Consider the following 22971-nt stretch of genomic DNA (forward strand, 5'->3'; position numbering starts at 1 on the left):
GCTTTTGGTACCCTTTTGGAGCACATCTGGAAGTGGTCCACTTTTGGCTCGGTTCAGTTTGGTACAAATTACGGTTTGTATGTTACACTTTAGGAGTGTTCCGGCGCTCATCTGGCGCGAGTTCGGTACAGTTCAGTTTACTTTAATGGAGCACTCGCATGCACCCTAATTGCCATCTGGTCTACAAGTTTGTCTAATTGTCATTTTGTTTAACACTGTTTCAGGGAATTACAATGTGGTCTAGTATTCATTTAGTATTATTACCAAGGGCCATTATCATTTCATCTACAGGTTGAAAGTACTACAATAGGTAGATAATCACACTCAGTGCCCTTCACACCCTCCCCCCTTCCAATGACAAAGTCCTAGCAATGCCTCTGCTTGATACAATGCCCCCCCCCCCCTCGACACCATCTGTTTAATCAGCAAAGCCAGCTTCTCAGTATGGGGGGGGGGGGGCAAGGCACCTAAATGTATTGACAAATGCACAATTTTACATTATCATTTTTGTAGGCCTACAGATACATGTTATGCGGCTGATGCTTGATGATAATAATGACAATATCTTTAATACAAGTTTATCAATGTCATCGTCATCAAATTGATATAATGATTAGCTACATTTATTATCTTTATCATATACACATGTTTTGTAGAACATAATATTCAAATATGTTCACTCAAGTGCCTGAACATATTGAGTGGTGGAAACAGAATACAAAGGTTTTCTGATCAGCACAAGGCTTGTAACTCCATTTTGTGTTGCAACTACAACCACGGCCACTGCTGCCACCATAAACATTTTAACAGTAACATAAAAGCACATTATTATAATTTCCAAGTCATTCATTTTCCATCTTTTTTTCCCCAAATGGATGTGGTACATGTTCCAATATTAGTTTACCAACATATTTCCCTACAAAAATAGAAGCCTCCAATTTACTAGCTAGATTAATTTGGGGTGAAAATTAAAATGACTCATAGAAAATATAAGTGGCTACAGAATTCATTCAAGGAAGGAAAGTGCTGTTTCAAATAGAGTTGCAATTTAGACAAAAAGTGCACAGATAAATATTCTACTGTATGATCCTGGCTATAATCCCTGCTGAATTCAATAAAAATCTGATGGTGTGCTTTCCCGAAAAAATATGAAAATGTGAAATTTAGCCTCAATTTGGACCCCCCCCCCTTGGGCTCCATGGGGGGGGGGGGGGGGGGGACTCCTGGTTCTGCCATGAATAAACTTGGAACTACAGTCATCAATCCACTTCCTCACAATACTAACTAAGCACTATCACTTCTGGTTCTACAGAAGAAGATTTTTAAAGATTCCTCTCTTTTCCTGGGGGGGGGGGGGGGGGGGGGGGAGGCTCCCTGAGGGCCCCCAGGTGGGGCATGGCATCCATTTGAACAAACTGAGATTCCCCCTAGGGGTACTATGTGCCAAGTTCGGTGAGATTAGGTCATAAGGTTTTCACGAAGAAGATAAAAATATTAAAAGTTTATGCAAGATGGACAACGCACAATGGACGAGCGTCGGATGCCAGACGAAGAGTGATCGCAACAGTTCACTTGAGCCTTCAGCTCTGGTGAGCTAAATATAATACCACAAAAGCAACCATACATTTGCTCAGGCAGTGTGGTTTCACAACCTATACCCTACAAGCCTTATATTTTAGTTTCCTTATTTGCTTAGATTTCATGAGGCCATTGATATTTGCAACCATTGAAAAATATGACAAGGATGAAAACATTGCCTCTGTGAATAGATTTGCACTGTGTATTTTCTCAAAGGTTTGATAATGGCTTACATTTTCTTTTACACGGGGACAATATTTATTCTTGTTCCGTCATCATTGTTCTTAATTAGTAATTCAATAATTTGCAAAATTGTCTTCCAAGTCCAGACAATCAATGTACAGTTCAACTTCCATAAACCGACCACCTCCAGACCTGCAGGCGGTATGAGAGAAATATGCTTAAATACAGCACTTTCTAGCATATCATGCTGGGGATATACACATGTCATTACCAATTGATTGCTCCCTTGATATCTAGCAGCTGAACTGTATTGACAAAGGTGATAAAGGTATTTAAAACACTGGTGGTAATCATAAATCTGTACAATCTCTCATTCTTTGAAAGCAAAGTGTTGATTGTCTTATGTCCATTTTTTGGGGTCTATTTCACTCCCAGGTAGGCCTATAAACAACGATCATCATACTTATCTTTCAGATACTGCACTGTAGCAGGATTAAAGGGAACCCAAACCCAAAGAGCAATGTGGATTGAGTGAAAGCAGCAACATTAGAAGAACACATCAGTGAAAGTTTGAGGAATATCGGACAATCCATGCAAAAGTTATGAATTTTTAAAGTTCTGGTGTTGGAATCGCTGAATGAGACTACTAGAGGTTATGATGTATGTTACAGATGCACCTGTGGAATTCTTTTGTACGTCAATAGAAAAGTGACAACTGTTTGAATAATTACAGCCAGTTGGAACTCCATCTCTTAAACCTCCTTGGTTTCATAACGATAACTTAAGCCACTTCATATATACCCCGTCTCAACAGGCTACAAAGCGCAGGGTAGCCTCGGGGTAGCCTCGGGTGAAGATTCTTCCCTGGGAAGATTGTGCCTGTTAAGACGCTACACAGTGGACAGGCTCGGGGTAGCCGCGGGGTAGCCTCGGGGTAGCCTCGGGTGAAGAATCTTCCCCTGTGTCTGTTAAGACGCAACACAGTGGACAGCCTCGGGCGAAACCTTACCCTTCGATCGACAAGGGTAGACGCGGGGTAGCCTCGGGCGAACCGCCGGAGGCTACCCCGCGATGGCGTCTGTTAAGACGCTCGCGGGGTGAATCTTCCCCCGAGGTGTCACGTGACATGTGCTAAGTCAGGTGACCAGCACTGCACCACACAAATCCACGAACTCTCCCTTGTATTAGCACGACCAGATGGTACTTCTGCACAGCGCGTATTGGGCTTGTGTGTACTCACGTACTAGTAATAGGTGTTTAAAAAAATCCTGCTTTTGATGTTTAATAGTTGAAGAGTTTGTTCGCAAAAACCGATAAGTCCATATTTGCCAAATGGAGATATTTGCGATAAAAGGTCAAGAAAAATAAAGAGAATAATAAGAAAATTTTGCTTCTTTTCACCATAACTTCAAAAATGTACCCTTATATGTAGTGACCAATATATCATATAAAAGGTATTATTTTGTACTTTATGACAGAGACCGTACTTCACAATCTTCAATAATGGACTTATCGGTTTTTGCGAACAAACTCTTCAGTTCAAAAACTATATCAGACAACACTGGCATTGATATGAGAAATAGCTGAAGAGAGTAAAATTTTGTTGGAGGTAATATTAAAAAATGAAAGCATTCAAGGATTCAAAGTGTGAAATGCTTTTTGCAGCACCTACGTATTTTGTATACAGTCGTAACACTCCTCGAGTTATGTGGGTTGAACAGTATGATAATAGACGTGCTCTGATTAAACATGCCGTTGACTTCATGACTTTTACTTTCTTTACTTGTTTTTGAAAGATCCTTACGAAAAGATATAAAAAGAAAGGCGCTTTCGCAGTAAACATATTTTAAGTTGGTCTAATATACACTGTACGTACTGAAACGCCTCGGGAGATACTATAGTTCCCACATGCCTGTGTCAGCAGTACACACTCACACATTAGTAAGCAACCACATGCTAGTGCAATGATGTGCATGTAAAATGTTTTATTTTTAGCATACCTGAAATGTGATTGGCCAAGGAGAGCGTATCCTCCCCGGAGAAGGTTTTCGAGCAATGCTTGTTAGAACGTGGCACTTTGGCATTTAACCCGTGTTTTATGGAATCCGTGGAATATAATCTTCGCCGGCGAACACCCGGGCGCGCCTGGGGAAGGTCTGTTAAGACGGGGCTAGTGAGAACGTGTATTCCCCGGGAAGGTTCGCGAGCAATGCCTGTTAAAACGGGGTACTCTGTGTTTCATGGAATCTGTGGAATGTATATCTTCGCCGGGCGCGCCCTGGGAGAAGGTCTGTTAAGACGGGGCTTGAGATATGGCAGAAGAAGTGAAATTATGCATTTTCACTTGATTTTTGACCTTTTAACAATTGACCTTTTGGCAAAAACAAAAACAAAAAACAAACCCTTCCCAAAGACATCTCTATTAGGTAACACATGTATACACCAAAGTTCAAGAAAAGTCCTTCAGGCATTACATATGATATGGGGGGGGGGGGGGGGGGGGGGGGGGGGGGGGGGGGGGGGGGGGGGGGGGGGGGGGGGGGGGGGGGGGGGGGGGGGGGGGGGGGGGGGGGGGGGGGGGGGGGGGGGGGGGGGGGGGGGGGGGGGGGGGGGGAAAAATTGTGAAATTTTTGAGGAGTTGACCTAGACCTGTGACCCTTGAAATTTGACCCCATGACCCCAATATTCCAAAGATAATCACTGCTAGCCAGTACATGCATATATGTACTAAGTTCCATGAATGTACCTCAAACCATTACCGAGATATGGACAAAAAAGTGAAATTTTAACATTTCACTTGACCTTTGACATCAAGGCCCAAAACTTGCTCTCGAAAATCTTTATTGGGTAATAAATTTATACACCACGTTTCAAGAAAATATTTTCAGGCATTGCATACATATGGGGAAATAGTGAAATTTTGAGCATTTGACCTTGACCTTTGATATTGAGCATGTGCACCCAGAAGTTGATAGGCACAACTTCGCCCACTCATACATTATACATCCCATGTTGCATTAGGATACCTCAAATGGTTTTTTAGTTACGCTGTCCACAAAATTGATTACGGGCGGAAAGACGGACGGACACCCTGAAAACATAATGCCTCCAGCACCACTACGTGGCGCCACTTCTATTTATCATGCCTCCGCCACTTTGTGGCAGAGGCATAAATATAAAGAGAATTCCACAAAAATTCTTTCTCATGAAAGTTACATACATTCCATCAACTTGATACTGATAATGTCAAGGGTAGCACTTGTTCCCCCTGCTTTCTGAATGTGGTTAGTCAAGTGCTCTTTCACTATGCTAGAAAAGTGAATTTTTGTGAAATTTTCTTCATATTGTTGTCCACACATACACTAAGTCATAACCTCTAGCAGTCTCCTCATCCAGTGGTTCCAACACCAAAACTTAAAAAATTTGTAACTTTTGCGTCCATTGTCCGATTTTCCTAAAAAACTTTCACTGATGTGTTCTATTAATGTTGCTGCTTTCACTTAATCCACATTGCTCTTTGGGTTTGGGTTCCCTTTAAGTTACAGTCTGCTGCAATACCTGGAATATGTCTTGCCACATATTTGCACGATAGTGGTTGATTGTGTTTATTTTGAGTGATATTTGGCACTGAAAATACATGTAAACATAAATGTCAGCCAGCCAATGGCCAGATAATAGAGAGATCCGGTTATTCAATGGTCGTATAATTGAAGAAGGACTGTAGGATGTTTGAAAAATACATGAATATGGTGTATACAGCATCATACCTGGCAATAAGCATGGTTGCCAAGAGCCTTGTGGGCCTCATCCACCACCACACACTTCACATCCCCAGCTGGACATGCTCTCCTGCTCAAGTCATTGGTCATGACCTGGGGAGTCAAGAAGAAGACCCTCTGTTTCTGCCAGCTCTTCTTCCTCTCCACAGGAGGCATGTTTCCTTGTAGAAAAAATGGCAAAGAAAACGATGGCCAGGTATGATTTTCTTTGGTCGCTTACGTGTTCTTGGTTTTTTTTTAATCACTCTTAGAATTGATTAAAACAATGTCACAGATTTGAAAGCATTGAGGCACTTTTTCCTGTGACTGTATACAAATTATACTTATAATCACGGGTACTGGCAAGGCAGAGACAATGGCCCCATGGTATTTGGATTTTATTTTTGATAATTCAATTCAATCAATTGAATTATATCTTATTGTCCACTTAGAAGTTTGTTTTGTTTGCATGCATAAGACACATTACATTGGAACCTGGAGAATGAATACTAGCAATGAACGTATCTATACGTATGTATATGGATATGGCAGTCATATTAGGCATATACGATATAACATTAATATCAATATCAATATCAGAAGACACAAATACATAACCAGGGATCTCGCCGGCGTATATCACCCTTGTCGGCGCCGACAAGCGTGCGGTTTGAAGAAACAATTGCCGACAAGGGTAAAACTTGCCGACAAGGGTAACACCACGCGTGAGCTTGCCGACAAGGGTAACACCACGCATGAACTTGCTCGACGAGCTAAGTTCGGACCAATTTCTCGCCTTTTTCAGTCTTTATTATCTGGCTAGGAAAGAAGCTAGATGTTGAAAATAGCAGCAGTTTACAAGCACAAAAAGTTTTCCACGCAGTCACCGCACCGATCACGACAACTCGGCTCAACCAGGGAGGTGAGTCTCACCTCCCTGGCTCAACATAGCGACGTACTAGCTGCACATACTTAGTACACACAGGGAGCTATTAGCTCCTTGGTACACACCACATCACACACTTGCTTACTCACATGCGCTCTGATTCGGGATCCACACACACACACATGCACCATCCAGCCGGCCACACAGCAGCCTGTGTGTACGACGGTATTGTGAGAGGGAGAGATGTCAATCAAGGAAGTTTTATGAGTGTGTGCGCGCTGGTGAAGCAGTAATGTGATTGCTTACGAAAACACCGAACCTAGTCGGTGTGGAGCATGGGCACAAAGGAGATGTCGAAGATGCCACTCCTTCTATTTCCACCTCCCTGATGTACCATAAGGCTATCCCACCTCCCTGATGTACTGTAAGGCAACAGCACAGAGAGGAGACAGGGGAGCTCCTAACCAAACGAGTCCCTGGTAGAGCCGGCATGTTAACAAAGGAGCGCACGTGTGGCGCTGGTGGGGTAGAAAGGAAATTCAGCAGGGAACTACAGTTGAACCTCTCGTATCCGGACAAGTCGGGACCGGGGCTCATCCGGATAAGGGATTTGGCCGGATATGGGAGACTCAATGCTTTATACATGTACATATACATACACATGTACTGATGTAGCCCATTGTAGTACCACATGTAGTAATGTGTACACTGCAACCTTTTCATTGTTACACTCAGTAACAGACCCCAAAATAGAGGTTCGTGTTTGCAAGAATGAAATCATTTTCTTTTATAAATTCTTGGGATGATTTACCTAAATAATTATTAAGAAATGTATCAAGTAGTTCTTGAAAATAAGCAGTACGAGTCGACGAAACTACGCATCAAAATTCGATCATCACGGCTTGGTAAAGTCGACTGTAGGTCGCCATTGTTAGATTGAGTTGGGAATCTTCCTCTCCTCCCGAAATTATAAAAAAACTAGAAATGTCGCTATGGCGACTGACGCCTCCGCCATAATGCATGATTCTCCCAATAGGCGTATAGTACAATGTCTTCACAATGTGTGACCCATGACAGTTTCACATAACTGGCAAAATATTGAAATGACAGGTTTGTCAGAAATGTCTTGAACTGGGTTTGCTATAATCTTCTGAGAGTGCAGGCACACATATTTGGGGAATTGAGAATTTTTACGTGAATTCTGACAGATCTTTTTATAAGTTATGCATTGATTAATTTCCAAGGTATGAAGAAAGAGTGTAATGACAGTACAAAATATATTTTTTTATTTTTTCATTTTTTTATTCATTTATTTTTATTTTTATTTATTTTTATTTTTTATTTTATTTTATTTTATTTATTCATTTATTTTTTATTTTATTTTATTTTATTTATTCATTTATTTTTTATTTTATTATTATTATTATTATTATTATTGTTTTTTTTTTTTTTTTTTTTTTTTGGGGGGGGGGGGGGGGCCTTTGACCTTCTGGCTGGAAATTTCCCAGAGAATCTCCATTAGGTAATGCATGTATTAAGTTTTGAAACTAATAATGCAAGCATTGCATATCCTAGTATATGAGGGAAATAGTAAAATTTTGAGGAGTTGACCTTGACATTTGACCCCTGACTATTGACCCATGACCCCTAAATTCCCTAGATAATCCCTGCCAGTCAGTACATGCCTGTGTACCTAGTTCCACGAAGATACATTGAACCATTTGCGAGAAAAGCGATATTGCAACATTTTCACCTAACCTTTGACCTTTGACCTTATGACATGAAACTCTCTCTGGAGAATCTTAAAGCAGTAGTACATGTTCACACCAAGTTTCAAGAAAATACCTTTGGGCATTGCATAGATATGGGGGAAATTGCAACATTTGTAGCATTTGACCTTGACCTTTTGACCTTTGGCCAATGTCACTACAATCTACTCAACTAATTGTCCCATCATACATCATCCTTGGACCAAGTTTGGTGAAAGCTGCTTCATCCAGTTTAGAGTTATCAGGTAAACAGATAAATTTTAGGATTTTACCTTGATCTTTGACCTTTGACCTCTGTCCGATTTCACTGAAAAACTAATCAAGTAATTGTCCCATCATACATCATCCTCAAACAAAGTTTGGTGAAATTTGCTCCATCCAGTCTTGAGTTATCGCGTAAACGGATACAATTTCATGATTTGACCTTGACCTTTGACCTTTAGCCGATTTCACCCAAAATCTTATCAAATAATTGCCCCATCATACTTCATACTTGGACCAAGTTTGGTAAAATTCCAATAAATATTACTCAAGTTATCGCGTAAACGAAAGCGGACGGACGGACGGACGGACAACCCGAAAACATAATGCCTCCGGCATCACTTCGTGGCGGAGGCATAAAAATCACGGCGAGATTGCGTCTGCATAATAGAGAGATCCGGATAAAGGGAGGCCGGATAAGAGAGGTTCAACTGTATTGGTCCCCGAAAAAGCACTTTCTGACTTTGGACAAGTCCCCAAAACCTAACAAAGGTGTGGGCACAAATTATAAATAAGAAAGGCAAAGATACATCTCACTACAGGATCAAGACGAAAGGTTCAAATTCACAAGAATTTTGGAGCGTTCAAGAAGAGCACAGGGTGACTATGGCGCGATGGAGGAAAGAGGAAGTGTTGGGGGTTGATGGGGCTGAGGTTAGGGGGCACGCTAGTCTTGCTCACAGTCCTTTTCTATTTTGGGGTCGATTTTAGTTGTCTCCACCCTATGTTTCTTTTCATTTTTGGGCAATGGGCGGCTGCATCCGGAGGATACAGCACGAGTTAAGAGATAAGCAAAAGGCGGAGTTATTCCCAGTAGTATATTATCAATATGACTTTAATATTACACGATATTTGCGTCACTGAGAAATCACAAGTAAAATCTGATCAATTCACCTCACCAATTTTTGTTCCGGAACAGCTGTCTTTTTTTTGAGCCGTAAATCACTACAAAAAGTCCTTCAACTATCAACTTCAAACTTATATCAACTATGTATCATGTCATAAAGACGACAAATGTAATGTATCAACGTGATCAGTCATTTGTGATGTCAGTATGATGTCAATATCTGAAATCAATTTACCAATCGTTTCTCCATAATGGAACAGAATTTTTCACTGAAATTTCCAAGACATATAGTTCAAGTCAAAATCCACCCATTCATGTCATTACAGGTTTTATGAAATACAAATGCAAGTACATTTGTGTTGATTCATGATACCCTCAACATCACTTTTGCAGTGAAATGAATATCTAGAAACATTCCATATATTTTTGAATAGTTTTTCTTCCTTTTTTTCTTCAGATTACTAGGATACGCCCACAAAAAACCTTCCATTCTTGTTGTGACCTCATCTGACAATCATTGCTAAAGTACATTTAAATATAAAAATTAACAAAAGACATAGGAATGCACTCTCCGCGAGAGCGAGTATAACTTGCATACGTAGTTCTAAGTTAATCTGAGTCAGATGTAGGGTATAATTGATAGGGGTTGGGGTATTTGGGTGTGGGTGATATTAATGTTCATCGAGTGATTTCATTTTACTGTTTTCAGGGATTTTTAAAATTTTTTTTTAGGGGGATTAAATAAAGCAGTTGTGTGTATGTTTGAATATATATTTTACTATTCACAATCCATCAATTTTGTAATCTTTCTTTGATTTGTGTATTACCGGTACTTACTTTTTTTTTGGGTATTTTTGTGCATATTCTTTAATGTGAAATGGAGAAGACACTAACGGACAAACAAACAAATCCCTGTCAGTACTTTGGAAGGAAAACGAACAGGGAGGCAAAAGCAGAGGAGAGAGAAAATAAAAGAAAGAAATGGAACATGGGGAAACCTCACGTGATGACTTGAAATGACACTTTCATTGTACACACAAACTGGCATATAGTAACTGCAATCGCAATAATTACGCAATACACGAAAAGCATGCAGTCATCACTTGGAGAACCCATATGCCACACATAACTTTGCATTGGAAACTGTGTACAGTGCAATGATGGAGCTATGCCCGTATATAATGTACAGTAGCACCTTTGGCGAACTTGGGGTAAACCGACGTACTACAAAGTACATACTGCTATGCGTATGCTCAGAAGAGGGATCAGCAGGTTTGCAAACGTAATGCTCAGGAAGTTAAAAGGCAAATCACAGCATTTTCCTGTTTCACAGATCCCAATGTGCAGCATTTTCCACTGCACTGCAGTGGATTATGTTACCTTTTTATTTTGTATGTTTACTATTGGCAGTGATTATGACATAATGGTTGGACATATATTGTATATTCACATTACAAAAATTATCAGAATGTTCAGTTTTCATGGTCTCAAATCCTCAAAAATCAGAACGGTTCCAATTTAACTGGACTGGTTGGCAAGTATGAATAAGTGATCACAATACACAATCAATGATAAAACACAATACAAGCACCAAAAGAGCAATCACCAGCATTATATTGTACCTGTCATTTCTGCCATATCACACTGGGGGATGCCCATGATGTTGAAGCAGGCTTCTATCTGCTGGAAGACAAGGGGCTTTGTTGGAGCCATGAAGATAATCTTGCCCTGTGGATACCACCTGCAATGACAAAAGGGCAGTGAATACAAAATCTATTGATACATTTTTTTTTTTTGCATCACCGATATGAAGAAATTGGTGATATTCTCTGTCGTTAAGGAAATGCTTATACCTATTGATAACCCTACAGGAATGAAGAAAAAATGTGAACATGACAAACTGCCACCTTCAGATAGGAACATCATAGGTTAAGGTTAAGAATGGTGAAAAAAAAAAATTGACTACTGACAATGCATTACACTTCAAACACAGTAGCTAGCATGCTGCTTATTAAATATGCCATTTATTTTCCGGTACATTGTATGGAAATTCATGAATGCAAATTTGTTTTCCTTTCTGAGGTTCATTTTTTAATTACCATTAGTCTAAGTTCTGTCCAATTTTGAGCTATAATACAGTTTTGCCGTGCTTGAGTTTGTGTGAAAGTTGCGAGTACCATGTCATGATTGTGCTATGGAACTGGGTGTAGCTGAGTGCAGTGCTCTCAATAGGGAACTTCCGCTGCACGACGGGAAGACCAAGAGGATGCAGAAGCAATCAGCTGTGACAGTACCCCCACTCGGACTCCCGTTCCCATTTCTAAGCAGTTTTTCTTTTCTGTGTGGACACAGACATAGTGATTTTGGGTGATGTATGAAACATAAACTTTTGAGTGGTGTATGACCGACATGTATGACAAGATTGCTGATTGGCTGGCTGCTCAATCGTGTCCAACATTGGGATCCGACACTTTTTTGGCCGAGATCTGTTCTGGTTTTCCCTAGGATGGGAGGTTTTTCAAATTTGAGCATGCCCAGAAGCAAATTTGGCATACGGCATGCTCAACCAGTGAACATATCATGCTTGCGAAAGTTCCCTAGTCTCATCCAACACCACAGCACTATGTGGCTGCAGCCTCACTAAGCGATATTTGTGTGTGGCATACATGTACCTCTAAGTACCTTCCTATGGACATTTGACCTCATTTTTTCCCCATGAAGTCATAAAATAATCTTTTTGTAGGGTTGCATGAATGTCTCAGATACATATGTAAAATCGACTTATATTGTAGCTTTTATTTCAGGCTGATCAAAGAAAGAAATGTAGAACCATGACGTTGGAAATCATACCAAGGGTCTCACTTGAGACTAATTTCAAAAACATTCTTTCCCTGTTCATTCCCAGGCCGGTTTGACCTCCAGGAGTGCCAGTGTGCAGGATTCCTTTTGTTGGTCTTTACCCCACTGCCTTTACAAGTCTAGCACCTTGTTGGGATTTTTGTTGAATTGTTGTTGTCAAGTTAATCGAATGATATGAATGAGATACCTGTGTATGTCTACTCGTGCCTGTTGTTATTATCTTTCTTTTCTCTAATTCCTCACTATGAAACCTCAAATGACACAGATATATTTCAGTTGTCGGCACATGATTCTTGATTGTGTCAGTGTATGGATCTTTTTTGTTCATGCAATATTGTAATATTTTAACATTATTTGTATCATATAAAAACAAATCAAGTGCCAAAATGTGTCTTACCCATTTGCATTAGAAGAAATCAATGTTTTTCTCCCTCCTGGAAGTTCATCGACCCCGCCTATGACCTTTGACCTTGTGGTAACTTCAACTAACCAAGGGACATTTACCAGCAAAGTTTGGTCACAAAACGGGCAGAGATCAAAAGTTATGAGCCATAATCAAAATGCGCCATATGCTCAAAGACTGAGGGAGTTAGCTGAAGTGACAATATGTTTGTATTCTTTTTAGTGAAAAATGTTGTTACCATGGCAACGCAATGTTCAACATCAACAGAAGATGTGTTCTGCACATCGATCCACATACTGTAGTGGTCACATGTCCATAAAATTCAAGTCAAATACTAAAAAACTCAGTGTTTCGTTTGTTGCGTGTTTGAAATAGGTAAGTCAAGAAATGGAACCTTAATTGTTGTATCCAGGGCCAAAATAAATAATATGTTGGTTTCCGGTAACATGACCTCAAGAACAGTGGGTCGGAAGGTAGGGGAAAAATTTTATTTTTCGAAAAATTTCACCCTCTGGTAACCAAACCTCTAGAATAGTGGGTCGGAAGGTAGGGAAAAAATCTTATTTTCCAAAAACAATTTACCCTATATTTTATTTTGTCTGTATTTGCTTCCTGAAGCACAACTAAAATCTGTGGGATAGGAAATCTGAAAAAAAGGGACATATAGCTGCCAACCGTTCCGAAAAATTTGTATTTGTTACAAAAAATCGAAGGGAATACGAAAATACAAATTCACAGTGGGAAAAAATGGGTGAAAAAATGGCAAATGCACATCGCATAACGGAGTGTGCCATGTTATCTGAACTCGGCTGGGATATCGATGCAATGCGTATGCACCGTTAAGCACTGAATAGAAAAGTGTGCGCACACGCAAGTCGCTGCTTGCATACTGTGTACACAGAATGGAACTTCGCGCGTGTGAAATCCTATCGCCTACGGACCCTGGATGTTTACATCAATCGCCGTGGTATCCCCATGTGTGGCCGGCCGCCTGGAGAGCGCGTACACTGAAGCCAGCTGCCACTACAGTATCCTACGTATTTCGTTTTGAGGCGGGGTAGAAGGCGTTCTGTTGTGCAATGTCTGCTTCTTTTTCTCTTCTTCTTCATCCGCTTTCCCCTTGCCTCCCAAGTACGAAATGATTTTTAGAGTGTGGTGTGTTTTTTTTTATAATGTTATTGCATCATTTTTCTGCAAGGAAGAGGTGAGTTTCTGTTCGTGTATTGATGTGCACTGCAGTATGTGCAGGTGAAAAGCGTTCGAACTATCTTTCCCGAGTATCGTGGAAACTCGATGTATTTCTAGGCCTATTATTAAAAGGAGATCTCATATAACAGAATACATCTATATAACAAACTTTTTTCCGGTCAATATGAAATAATTTCCTTTGTTTTGTATCATTTATTGACTTGATCCCTAGGATCTCATCGCAATACCGAGTTTCCAAAGTGTATTTATTTTCGCGTAGCTTTCGGTGCTGCAAACTTTTGCTAGGGCCTAAGCTTACTACTAAACTTCGTTTTATTTCTGTCATTTCTCACATCTCGTTTGGTACGATTTCTTCCATTTTATATCCGTTCCCTTTATATTTTGAAGTATTTAAACTTAATTCTTTCAAGTGTATCCACTGTTATTTTCGTAACGGCGATTTTTCCGCTTTGCTGCAATACTTTTTCGAATCCAAGTGACGGGAGTTTGATCCCAGCTGCTTCAATGTGCTTTGTGTTGTCTTTTCTAAATGCTTGTGTTGTTGGGAGGTGTTGATACTTTGTAGGTCCTATTTGTTATTTATTTTCCTAGGTGTTTATCTCGAGGGACTATGCGTGTTTCTTAATGTTGATAGGAAAAGGCTAAAATGATCTGAGTGATGTCTGATGGTGATGATGATAACTATGCTGGTGTAAAAAGACGGCTTGCTGTGAATGCTGAGCGTACGTGTCGCCTGTTTACTTCACTTTCCCTCTTAACTCTTCTTTCCACTCCCAAGAATGATAAAAAAGAAATTACATTCACCTCACAACAAAAAGAACCATGTGCTAGCAACCTTCGTAAAGTTAAATCTAACTGTTCAATACTATATAGTATCAGCAAAGAATATACAAGGGAAACACGAATGACAATAAATAAAAGCAAAGAGATTGTGTATGAAGTCTCTTGACACCCCATCCCTCTCCCCTTGTGGAAATTTCCACAAAAGCAGGTGCCACACCCAGGTGCGTGCCAGACGAAAGAATGCGCGTACTGAAATAAACAGCATGTAAATATCCTGGAAATATCGATCGAAGAACCAGCTCATTAGTTGAATTAAAGGAATAACTGCAAAGATATCATGATTCTATAGCCTTTCTTTTGGCGCATAGTAGGAAACATCGAACAGTCGATTATAGTGTACTTGATCAAATATCTTATGTTCCCTGACAATAAAGAAAAAAGGATTGATTATTCAGTCAATTAAAAATGCAATCACAGAAATAGATGAAAGGTCTCTTACGCCCATACAAATTCACGAGTAGGTCCAATGAGATGCAGTCATCACATGGTTAGACAGCAAAATAATGACAATTAATTTCAGTTCACGCTCATCAAAACTGCTTATTTTCAAAGTTTTGGCTATCAACATTTGTTTGTGGGTTTTTTGTTTGTTTGTTTGTTTTGTATGTTCTTCCCTCGTGAAAGACGTAATGGTTTCTTCGTATCGAACGTAAACTGCATGTTTACCGTAAACAAGCCATTCAGCTCAGCCTATGGCGCATTCGATCCATCGACCTTGCAGTACTAGTAACCTCTTAGGCAGGAGCACATGGCGCATTCCTTTAAACTTGAAAGTGAAACCACGTCGTGTTTGCATATCGGCGCTTCCACACACAGCGTGGCATTTTGCGATCATCGTTATAGCCGATTCCAGTCAGGGGGGAAAGGAATTGGAATACTTCGGAAAATATTGATGTTTAAAATCCAATAAAATGAAAAAGCCTGAAAACAATGCATGATTATGTTTTATAGTAAACAATAATTGGAAACACTGAACAGAGTTTTGCATTCGCTCACACAGAAGCTCTCTTGAGAAGATGAAAGCATTCCCCCTCCCCTGCTAGATAGTGGAAGCTTCCATTAGACCTAGCTCTGCAGCATACGTTACAGGAATGTATGCAAGTCGTACAATATTGCAATGCACACACAGTCATCCAAATGCATTTTATACCGTACACACATGCATTGTGCAAAAAATGTATCGGGTTCGCTATATACGGTACTTCGCAGTAAATTGCGAGCAGTACAACGTTGTAGTGTAGTTGTACTTGTGCGCGCTGGTGCAATTTCTTCTGCCATTCTTCGTATGGATCAAAAATTTCTATTGAAAGTCTTGGAGATAGATTGCTTACACGGACGGACTGCTGATGCTATTTTTTCTCTAGATGAGGATTTCTTACACGGACAGACTACTGAAAATTTTATTTTCCTCTATAATGAGGATAAAATTTACCAGGTCGGCACCTTTTGGTCGGGTCGGTCGGGTTACCGGAAACCAACATATTATTTATTTTGGCCAAATCAGATTGCATATCATATGTTTTTCTTGATCATGATGTACCGAAAGTGTCCTCGTTATAACCAGAATCTCGTTGTAACTCGATTCATTCTGCTATAGGTTTACACGCAAAGGAAAATGGGACTGACGCGAACACCTCATTAAAAGCAATTCCTCGTTATAACCAAACTCATTATAATGGGGTTTCACTGTATTTCAATTATGGCCTGGTACCATATGGCCACTATATACCGGTACATAAGCTTTAAAATGAGTTCTGGTCAAAGCTATAGAATACCATGGCCTTGCCACAATATTCCATTTTTTTTTTTTCATTTTTACAGGTGCTTAGAGGAAGGGCCCTCACCTACTGGTCATATTTGTGAAATTTAATATGTTGGCATTCCCTTAATGACAGGCAAAAGAGCTAGAATTATGGGTTATGCCTTTCCAAAAAGTTTTCAGGGTTTGAGTGTTGGATTATTTTTATCTTCATCTGCAAGGAATGCGACCAGCATCCTTGACGTTGCCACTACAAAGAGAAGTTGCTATTATTTTTCTGTGGCAGTTCAGGGATCCCCTTTCAAAATAGATTATCATAATTCAGAAAGGTAAATTCAACAAAATAATGATAATGAAGATCACTCCTATTCTGGATGAAATACAATCAATTCTGTCACATTTAACAGAGTTTGTAGTAGCTCAGGATGGCATTAATTTAATATTATCGAAATTGTGCAAGAGAGTTCAATTTAAAAATCCTGTTAGGAAATTTTATGTGCCACCATTGTGAAATTTATGCCATATAGGGAATATGATTGTCCTGGTGACGCCGTGTAGGGTACAAGTATATTTTACAGGTGCGACACCATTATCAGGGTGTTTGGTGTGCTATAGTACACCATTCGTGACGCCATTTAGGCATTAGGGTCCATTATATTGTAAAGTGGATGGGTATCACATGATTTGCCCAATACTCATTGGTCTAAAGACTAGGTTGCTACCACGTTGCAACTCTAGTCTCGGCAACGTCTTTATGACCTCTCCTGGAGACAAGCCTGGTTTCCAAGGAGTCGTAGGGGAATTGAATATGTTTTACTTGTTATTGTTGCTGTTGTTGCAGAGACCATTCCTGGCTTTCAGCTGGTCCTCGAGACATCTCCGCGACTATCACTTCTGGCCACGTTGTGGAAACTGAGTCATGTCTGCAACTTCTGCGAGACATCCCAGAAACCTTGTGGAGACCCATGACCACCTTATGGTGACAACATGGAGAATTTGCGGAGATGTTTCGAAAACTAAGAAGGCGTCTCTGATAAATTCCTGTGACTGCAAAAGTTGCGCCGACACCCCCTTGACTTCCAAGCAAATAAGTTATCCCAGTGTCTGGAGATGTCTCGGATTCCCTTTTTTTGTGAAAACGCAGAATGCTGAAAAAGCTCCTTTTGAGCGGATAGGGTGTTTTCTGATGATCTGCTCCACGTTATGAAAAGATGATGCCTACCCTTGTTAACACTGGCTGCATCACAAACCTTGCTGCATTTCAACCCTTGCTGCACATGAGCACATTTATTACCTCCGGCTGCACGTGCACAGACTCTATACTGTCAAGGAACTCAGGGTACAGAAGGATAGTTGATAATGTGTTGAGTGAGCTCGGGTATGCTGACCCATGCTGCCTATGCATGACACATCAAATTCTGAAGTAATGCCACACCCTGTTGGCCTGTGGGAGAGAGGTATGCTATTTAAAGAAAAGGGCTGGAATGGCCTTTATCTCTCCACTACCAGGACAAAAAACAAAAAACAAACAAAAATCTGCATTTGCTTACTCCAGAGCACTTTAGGGAAGGTGAAAGTAATTTTCCCTATGTGGCAATGAAAGATTCCATGGCCACTCAACATGCTTTGAATGCATCTATTTTCATGTCATTGCTGATGTCCAGCTTACCAAAGTTTACACAAGTTCACGCGTGGTATTACCCTTGTCTGCAGGTTTTACGTTTGTTGGTAATTGTCTCTTCAAAGCGCATGCTTGCTGGGGCCAACAAGGGTGATATATGCTGGAGAGATCCCTGCAAAATAGTACTATATTCTGTGAAAAATACTTCAGTTTTTACCTTGGTTAATGCACTATCGCCCTTGATCCTGCGTATTACCTATCTTGTCCCAGTGATGAGATCAAATCTTATTTGATATTGATAAACAAGTTATCTGATAATAATCTTACTGCAGTATGATCTTTTCCATATGCTGTCTTCTTTATACATGTTTGCCATTTTGTTTTCCTCTTTTCCATTTATAAGTAAAATATTAGAATAGAGTGCCTAAAATTGATCATTTTATTCTGATTCTCTCACATTGGCTAATGTAATGACATGCAGCTCACCGATAGAAGTTGAACATGACCACTGCAGCTATGAATGTTTTGCCGAGACCAGTTGGAAGCGTCACCAAAGTATTCTTGAAGAGTGCCTGCCTGATTATGTTGAACTGGTAGTCCCTCACAGGATAGTTGGTGGGATAAATGTAAATGTGTCCTGTGGAGACATCAAACCCTGGCAGCTTCTCCAGGGGTGTTCCATGAGGAGGTCCTGAATCATGTACACTAGAGATGGATGTACATGTAGCTGGCCAGTTAGCTGAAGATGTTCCATCCATTCCTTCACTCTCCCATTCCTCACAGGCTGCGAGCAGCATCTCCTCATCAAGTTCATCATCCATGGCATCACCACCTGTGGATAAATGCATGCATGCATACACACACACACACACACACACACAAAGACCAATTACTGAAAATGTGTAATTTCAGAGTGTGGAATGTCATGGAATGTATTACAAAAATAAAAAGAATACATATTAGTTCACAATATTGTGTACTATACAATACAATACATATGAAGTTAGTAACACATTAACAGACAGAAATTAAGAGCACATGAGTTACATGTATCTCACCAGCCCAAGTGCGAAAAAAAAGGAAAGAAAAGAAAAAACTAGAACTATCACTCAATGTGATTAATACCCCCACCTAACACTGAGGGAGATAGCTCAACTAGCGATGATTGCTTTGTATGTTTAAAAAACAACAACAACAACAACAACAACCAATGACATGACAACGTATTGTTCAACATGTAAATGTATATTTTGCTCACTAATAGTCACATGTGCCATATCTCAAGTCAAGTGCTCAAAACCTGAGTGAGTGAAGTAAATAAATCAGCAATTTCTATGATTTTCATTAAAAAATGCTGATACCATGGCAAAAAATGAAATTTGCAAAATATCAAGTCAAGTACTCAAAAGCTCAGGGAGTTAGGTGAATTCAAAATATTACTGTATGATTTTCATTCAAAATATGCTGTTACCATGGCAACACATTTCCCCACAATGATGAAAGATCTATTTTGCACAGCTAGGTAATATGGTGGTAACAGGTGCCTAATTTGAAGCCAAATGCTAACAAAATGAGTTTGCTGAATTCCAATTTTTTATAATTTCCAATCAAAATATACTGTTACCATTGCAACTCAATGTTCAACAGTAGGGAGCTTTAGATTTTCGGGACGGGGGACATTCAGAGGAAAAAAACCTATTCTGAGCATGCGCAGAAGCGCGCGTCAAGTTGATCTATTTTTAGCTTGCATCGCCTGAGTTTTTCACTACGTGTACTGGGCTATTTTTACGTCAGCACAGTTTGCAACGTAGAGAACTACTTCATGCACCGATCATATGGGGGCGCCATTTTATTTTTTATAGGTTGCATCCTAGTGTAATCTAAAGCTACTTTTCAACATGATGCAGGGGAGAGGAGAACGTCCAGTGCAAGCTCGTCTCAAATGTCTGCGCGTCAAAATCTAAAGCTCCCTAATGACGAAAGATGAAGTTTGCACATCTTTGTACTATAGCCGTCACATGTGCCAAATTTCAAGCCAAATGCTCAAAGACTGAGGGAGTTAACTGAATTCATAGTATTCTTTTAATGATTTTCATTGAACATATGCAGTAGCTACATGTATGGCAACACATTGTTCAACAATGGTGAAAGAATAAGTTTGTACATCTATGTACCGTTGCTATCACATGTGCCAAATTTCAAGCTAAGTGCTCAAAGACCGAGAGAGAAAGCTGAATCCACAATATTTCTGTGTGCTTTTTAGTAAGAAAATGCTGTTCCTATGGCAACCTATTGTTAAAAAATGACACATCTACATACTATAGTCGCCACATGTGCCAATTTTCAAGCCAAATGCTCAAAGACTGAGGAAGATATCTAAATCCACAGTATTTTTGTATGATTTTTATTCAGAACATGCTGTTACCATGGCAACACATTGTTCAACAATGACAAAAGATTCAGTTTGCACATCTGTGTACTATAAAGGTCAAATGTTCCAAATTTTTCAAGCCAAATGCTCAAAGACCGAGGGAGATATCTGAATCCACAGTAGTTTTGTATGACTTTCATTTAGAATATGCTGTTACGATGGCAACACAATGATGAAAGATTAAGTGTATCTGCACCCTGAAATTTATTTCTCTGACATTGTAGGTTGTTGTACTGGTAATATCCCTATCAAATATAAGAGTGCAAAGTTACTCACATACAGAGATATAGCAATATATAAAAAGAAATAGAGCAATCTCTAAAATGCCAAAAATTACATGTGCCTTGATCTAAGAGTAGTCGCCTGGAGTTATCGACTGCATTCGATTTAATTTAATAATATGATAATTTTTTGTACAATCAGTGTGCTACGATACTAGTGCTCTCAAAACACGCAAACGCACGCAAATGTTCACGTACGCAGCTAGATTGATGCTGCCGTGCCACGCCGCCGGGCCACCAGGTAGCCAGCCGCGGCAGCATCTACTCATGTGGATGCATATCCGGCTCGAGAGCTAGAGAGAGCCAGCGCGTGAGGCCGGTGCGGCATGCATGCAGTGGACCGGCCCAGCATCTATGTACAGACTCCCAAAGCTGTAGTCCTTTAGTACTACCTATAGCTAGTAACTGTGCACTCTTGAAATAAAATTGCAAGACGCTCCGACGATGGAAAATCTGATACTGAACACAGTCCCGGTCATATGAATTTTTGATTCAGTGCGCTTGTAACAATTTTAATTAGGGTGGCGGTATTCGGGCACCTTACTACAGTACTGTTAGACATCTGACGTTATAGTAACTATACACAGCCTAGTCGCTGTTGCACAGCGTTCTGGTCGGGCTAACGTTATAGGGGTTTAACGTTAGACATTCAGATCTAATCATTGATAGGTCTAGTACCTAGGGCTAACCCTGTTACTTATCTAAGTACCAGGTACTAGATCTACTAGACCTCTAGACCACACAACAGAGTATTCATCTAACGTTAGAGTTAGACCTAACGTTATCTAGATCTTCACGGGTTAGTGACAGTTAGTGTTTCTGAAAAAAAGCCACCTTCGTTTAATATGACTAATTAGTTTTGCGCCCTCTCTCCCTGCTGCACTTTACCACCCGGTCCGGCAGCGTATTGATCCAGATCCAGATCCAGATACTCTAGTAACTATTCTAGTGACTATCACTTAAAGTGCCAATTTCAAATTTTCATCATTCATCATGAGTTATGGCTGTCTACCTCAGTAACTTACTGTTGAGTCTACTCACAAGACACTTGATGAGAACTGAGGGAATACAACGTAGCATGCAAATTCAGCCTGATTCTGGTGTTCTGATGATGATGTTCTGTATACAGTCCAATAAATGTCAATGATGTGTGAAGGCGGAATGGCTGTCAACAGTCAGCTGGCCTGAAGTGTTCTTCACACAACCTTGCATTGTTTTACAAGCCGGTCCCGGTCCACTGTCATACCAGCAGAACAATATGCCGTTTCAAGTCTGTCATACCATTTTTGGAACAGCTCAGGACATTTCCTCTGATCCGTAAATTTGAATGTCGCAAAGTTCAGAGTGGAGTTCCGGCAAAGTGGTGCAACGCAGATAATAGGCATATTTAACGTAAACCAAGAGTCAATCGAGTCGTGATCGGCAAACGCAAACTAGTTATTTATACTGGGTGCATCATCCGGCAGGCGGGCCGGCCAGGCCGGGCTAGCGCTGCTACGATGCTGTCTAGTTCGGTGCATGTCACGTTATATGGGCATTAAGGCACACGATACCGATAGACAGTATTCGATGTAGCTGTGTGCAGACGGAGGCAAACGAAGGAAACATGCACACACCGATGTCGACGCGCAGCTACTATTTTCAGATTTGGCTACTATTGCAGCGCGCACTAGTGCGTCCTGATTTATCAAAATTAATATTTCACAATTTTGGACATTTTCTGTGATGGGATATAATCTTCTCTGGAGTTCTTAAGACATGCTCTCACACCTCTCAAAAATAAACTTTAAGTTTGCACATCTATGTACCATAGTGGTCACATGTGCCAAATTTCAAGCCATATGCTCAAAGACCAAGGGAGTTAGCTGAATCCACAATATTTTTGTACAAGCAGCACCCGTGGAAATCCATGGGTCTGAGGGCCTCATATCTTTTTAGTTCATGCATATTTCTTTTGCCCTGTTTTATAAGTTAACTAGAAATGTCGCTATGGCGACTGATGCCTCCGCCATAATGCATGATTCTCCCAATAGGTGTACAGTGCAATGTCTTCATAATGTGTGATGACAGTTTCACATAACTGGCAAAACATTGAAATTCCAGGATTGTCAGAAATATCTTGAATGTTCACTTTCCTTGAACTAGGTTTGCTATAATTGTCTATCAAAGAGTGCAGGTATATGTATTTGGGGAATTGAGGATTTTTACTTTTAAGACTTCTGACTGACCCTTTTATAAGTTTATGCATTGAGTAATTTTCAAGGTATGAAGAAAGAGTGTAAT

At 40.2% G+C, this 22971-nt stretch overlaps 1 protein-coding gene across 1 annotated transcript in view; it reads right to left on the minus strand.

Annotated features, from left to right (window-relative positions):
• The window catches only part of LOC139711852 (uncharacterized), a gene marked incomplete at its 3' end in the record, with an annotated part of 265196 nt that overhangs the window by 188868 nt on the left and 53357 nt on the right, over nt 1–22971 (minus strand). Inside the window, exons 2-4 of the mRNA XM_071623703.1 lie at nt 18463–18808; nt 10905–11023; nt 5529–5701 (exon numbers count right to left, since the gene is read on the minus strand). Coding sequence (XP_071479804.1) covers nt 5529–5701; nt 10905–11023; nt 18463–18808 — 638 coding nt within the window. The remainder of the gene's footprint in view (nt 1–5528; nt 5702–10904; nt 11024–18462; nt 18809–22971) is intronic.

This window comes from Diadema antillarum, unplaced genomic scaffold, assembly GCF_040938485.1.
Source record: "Diadema antillarum isolate AM-2024a unplaced genomic scaffold, OU_Dant_1.0 seq00001713_RagTag, whole genome shotgun sequence".
In the NCBI taxonomy this organism is placed as follows: domain Eukaryota; kingdom Metazoa; phylum Echinodermata; class Echinoidea; order Diadematoida; family Diadematidae; genus Diadema; species Diadema antillarum.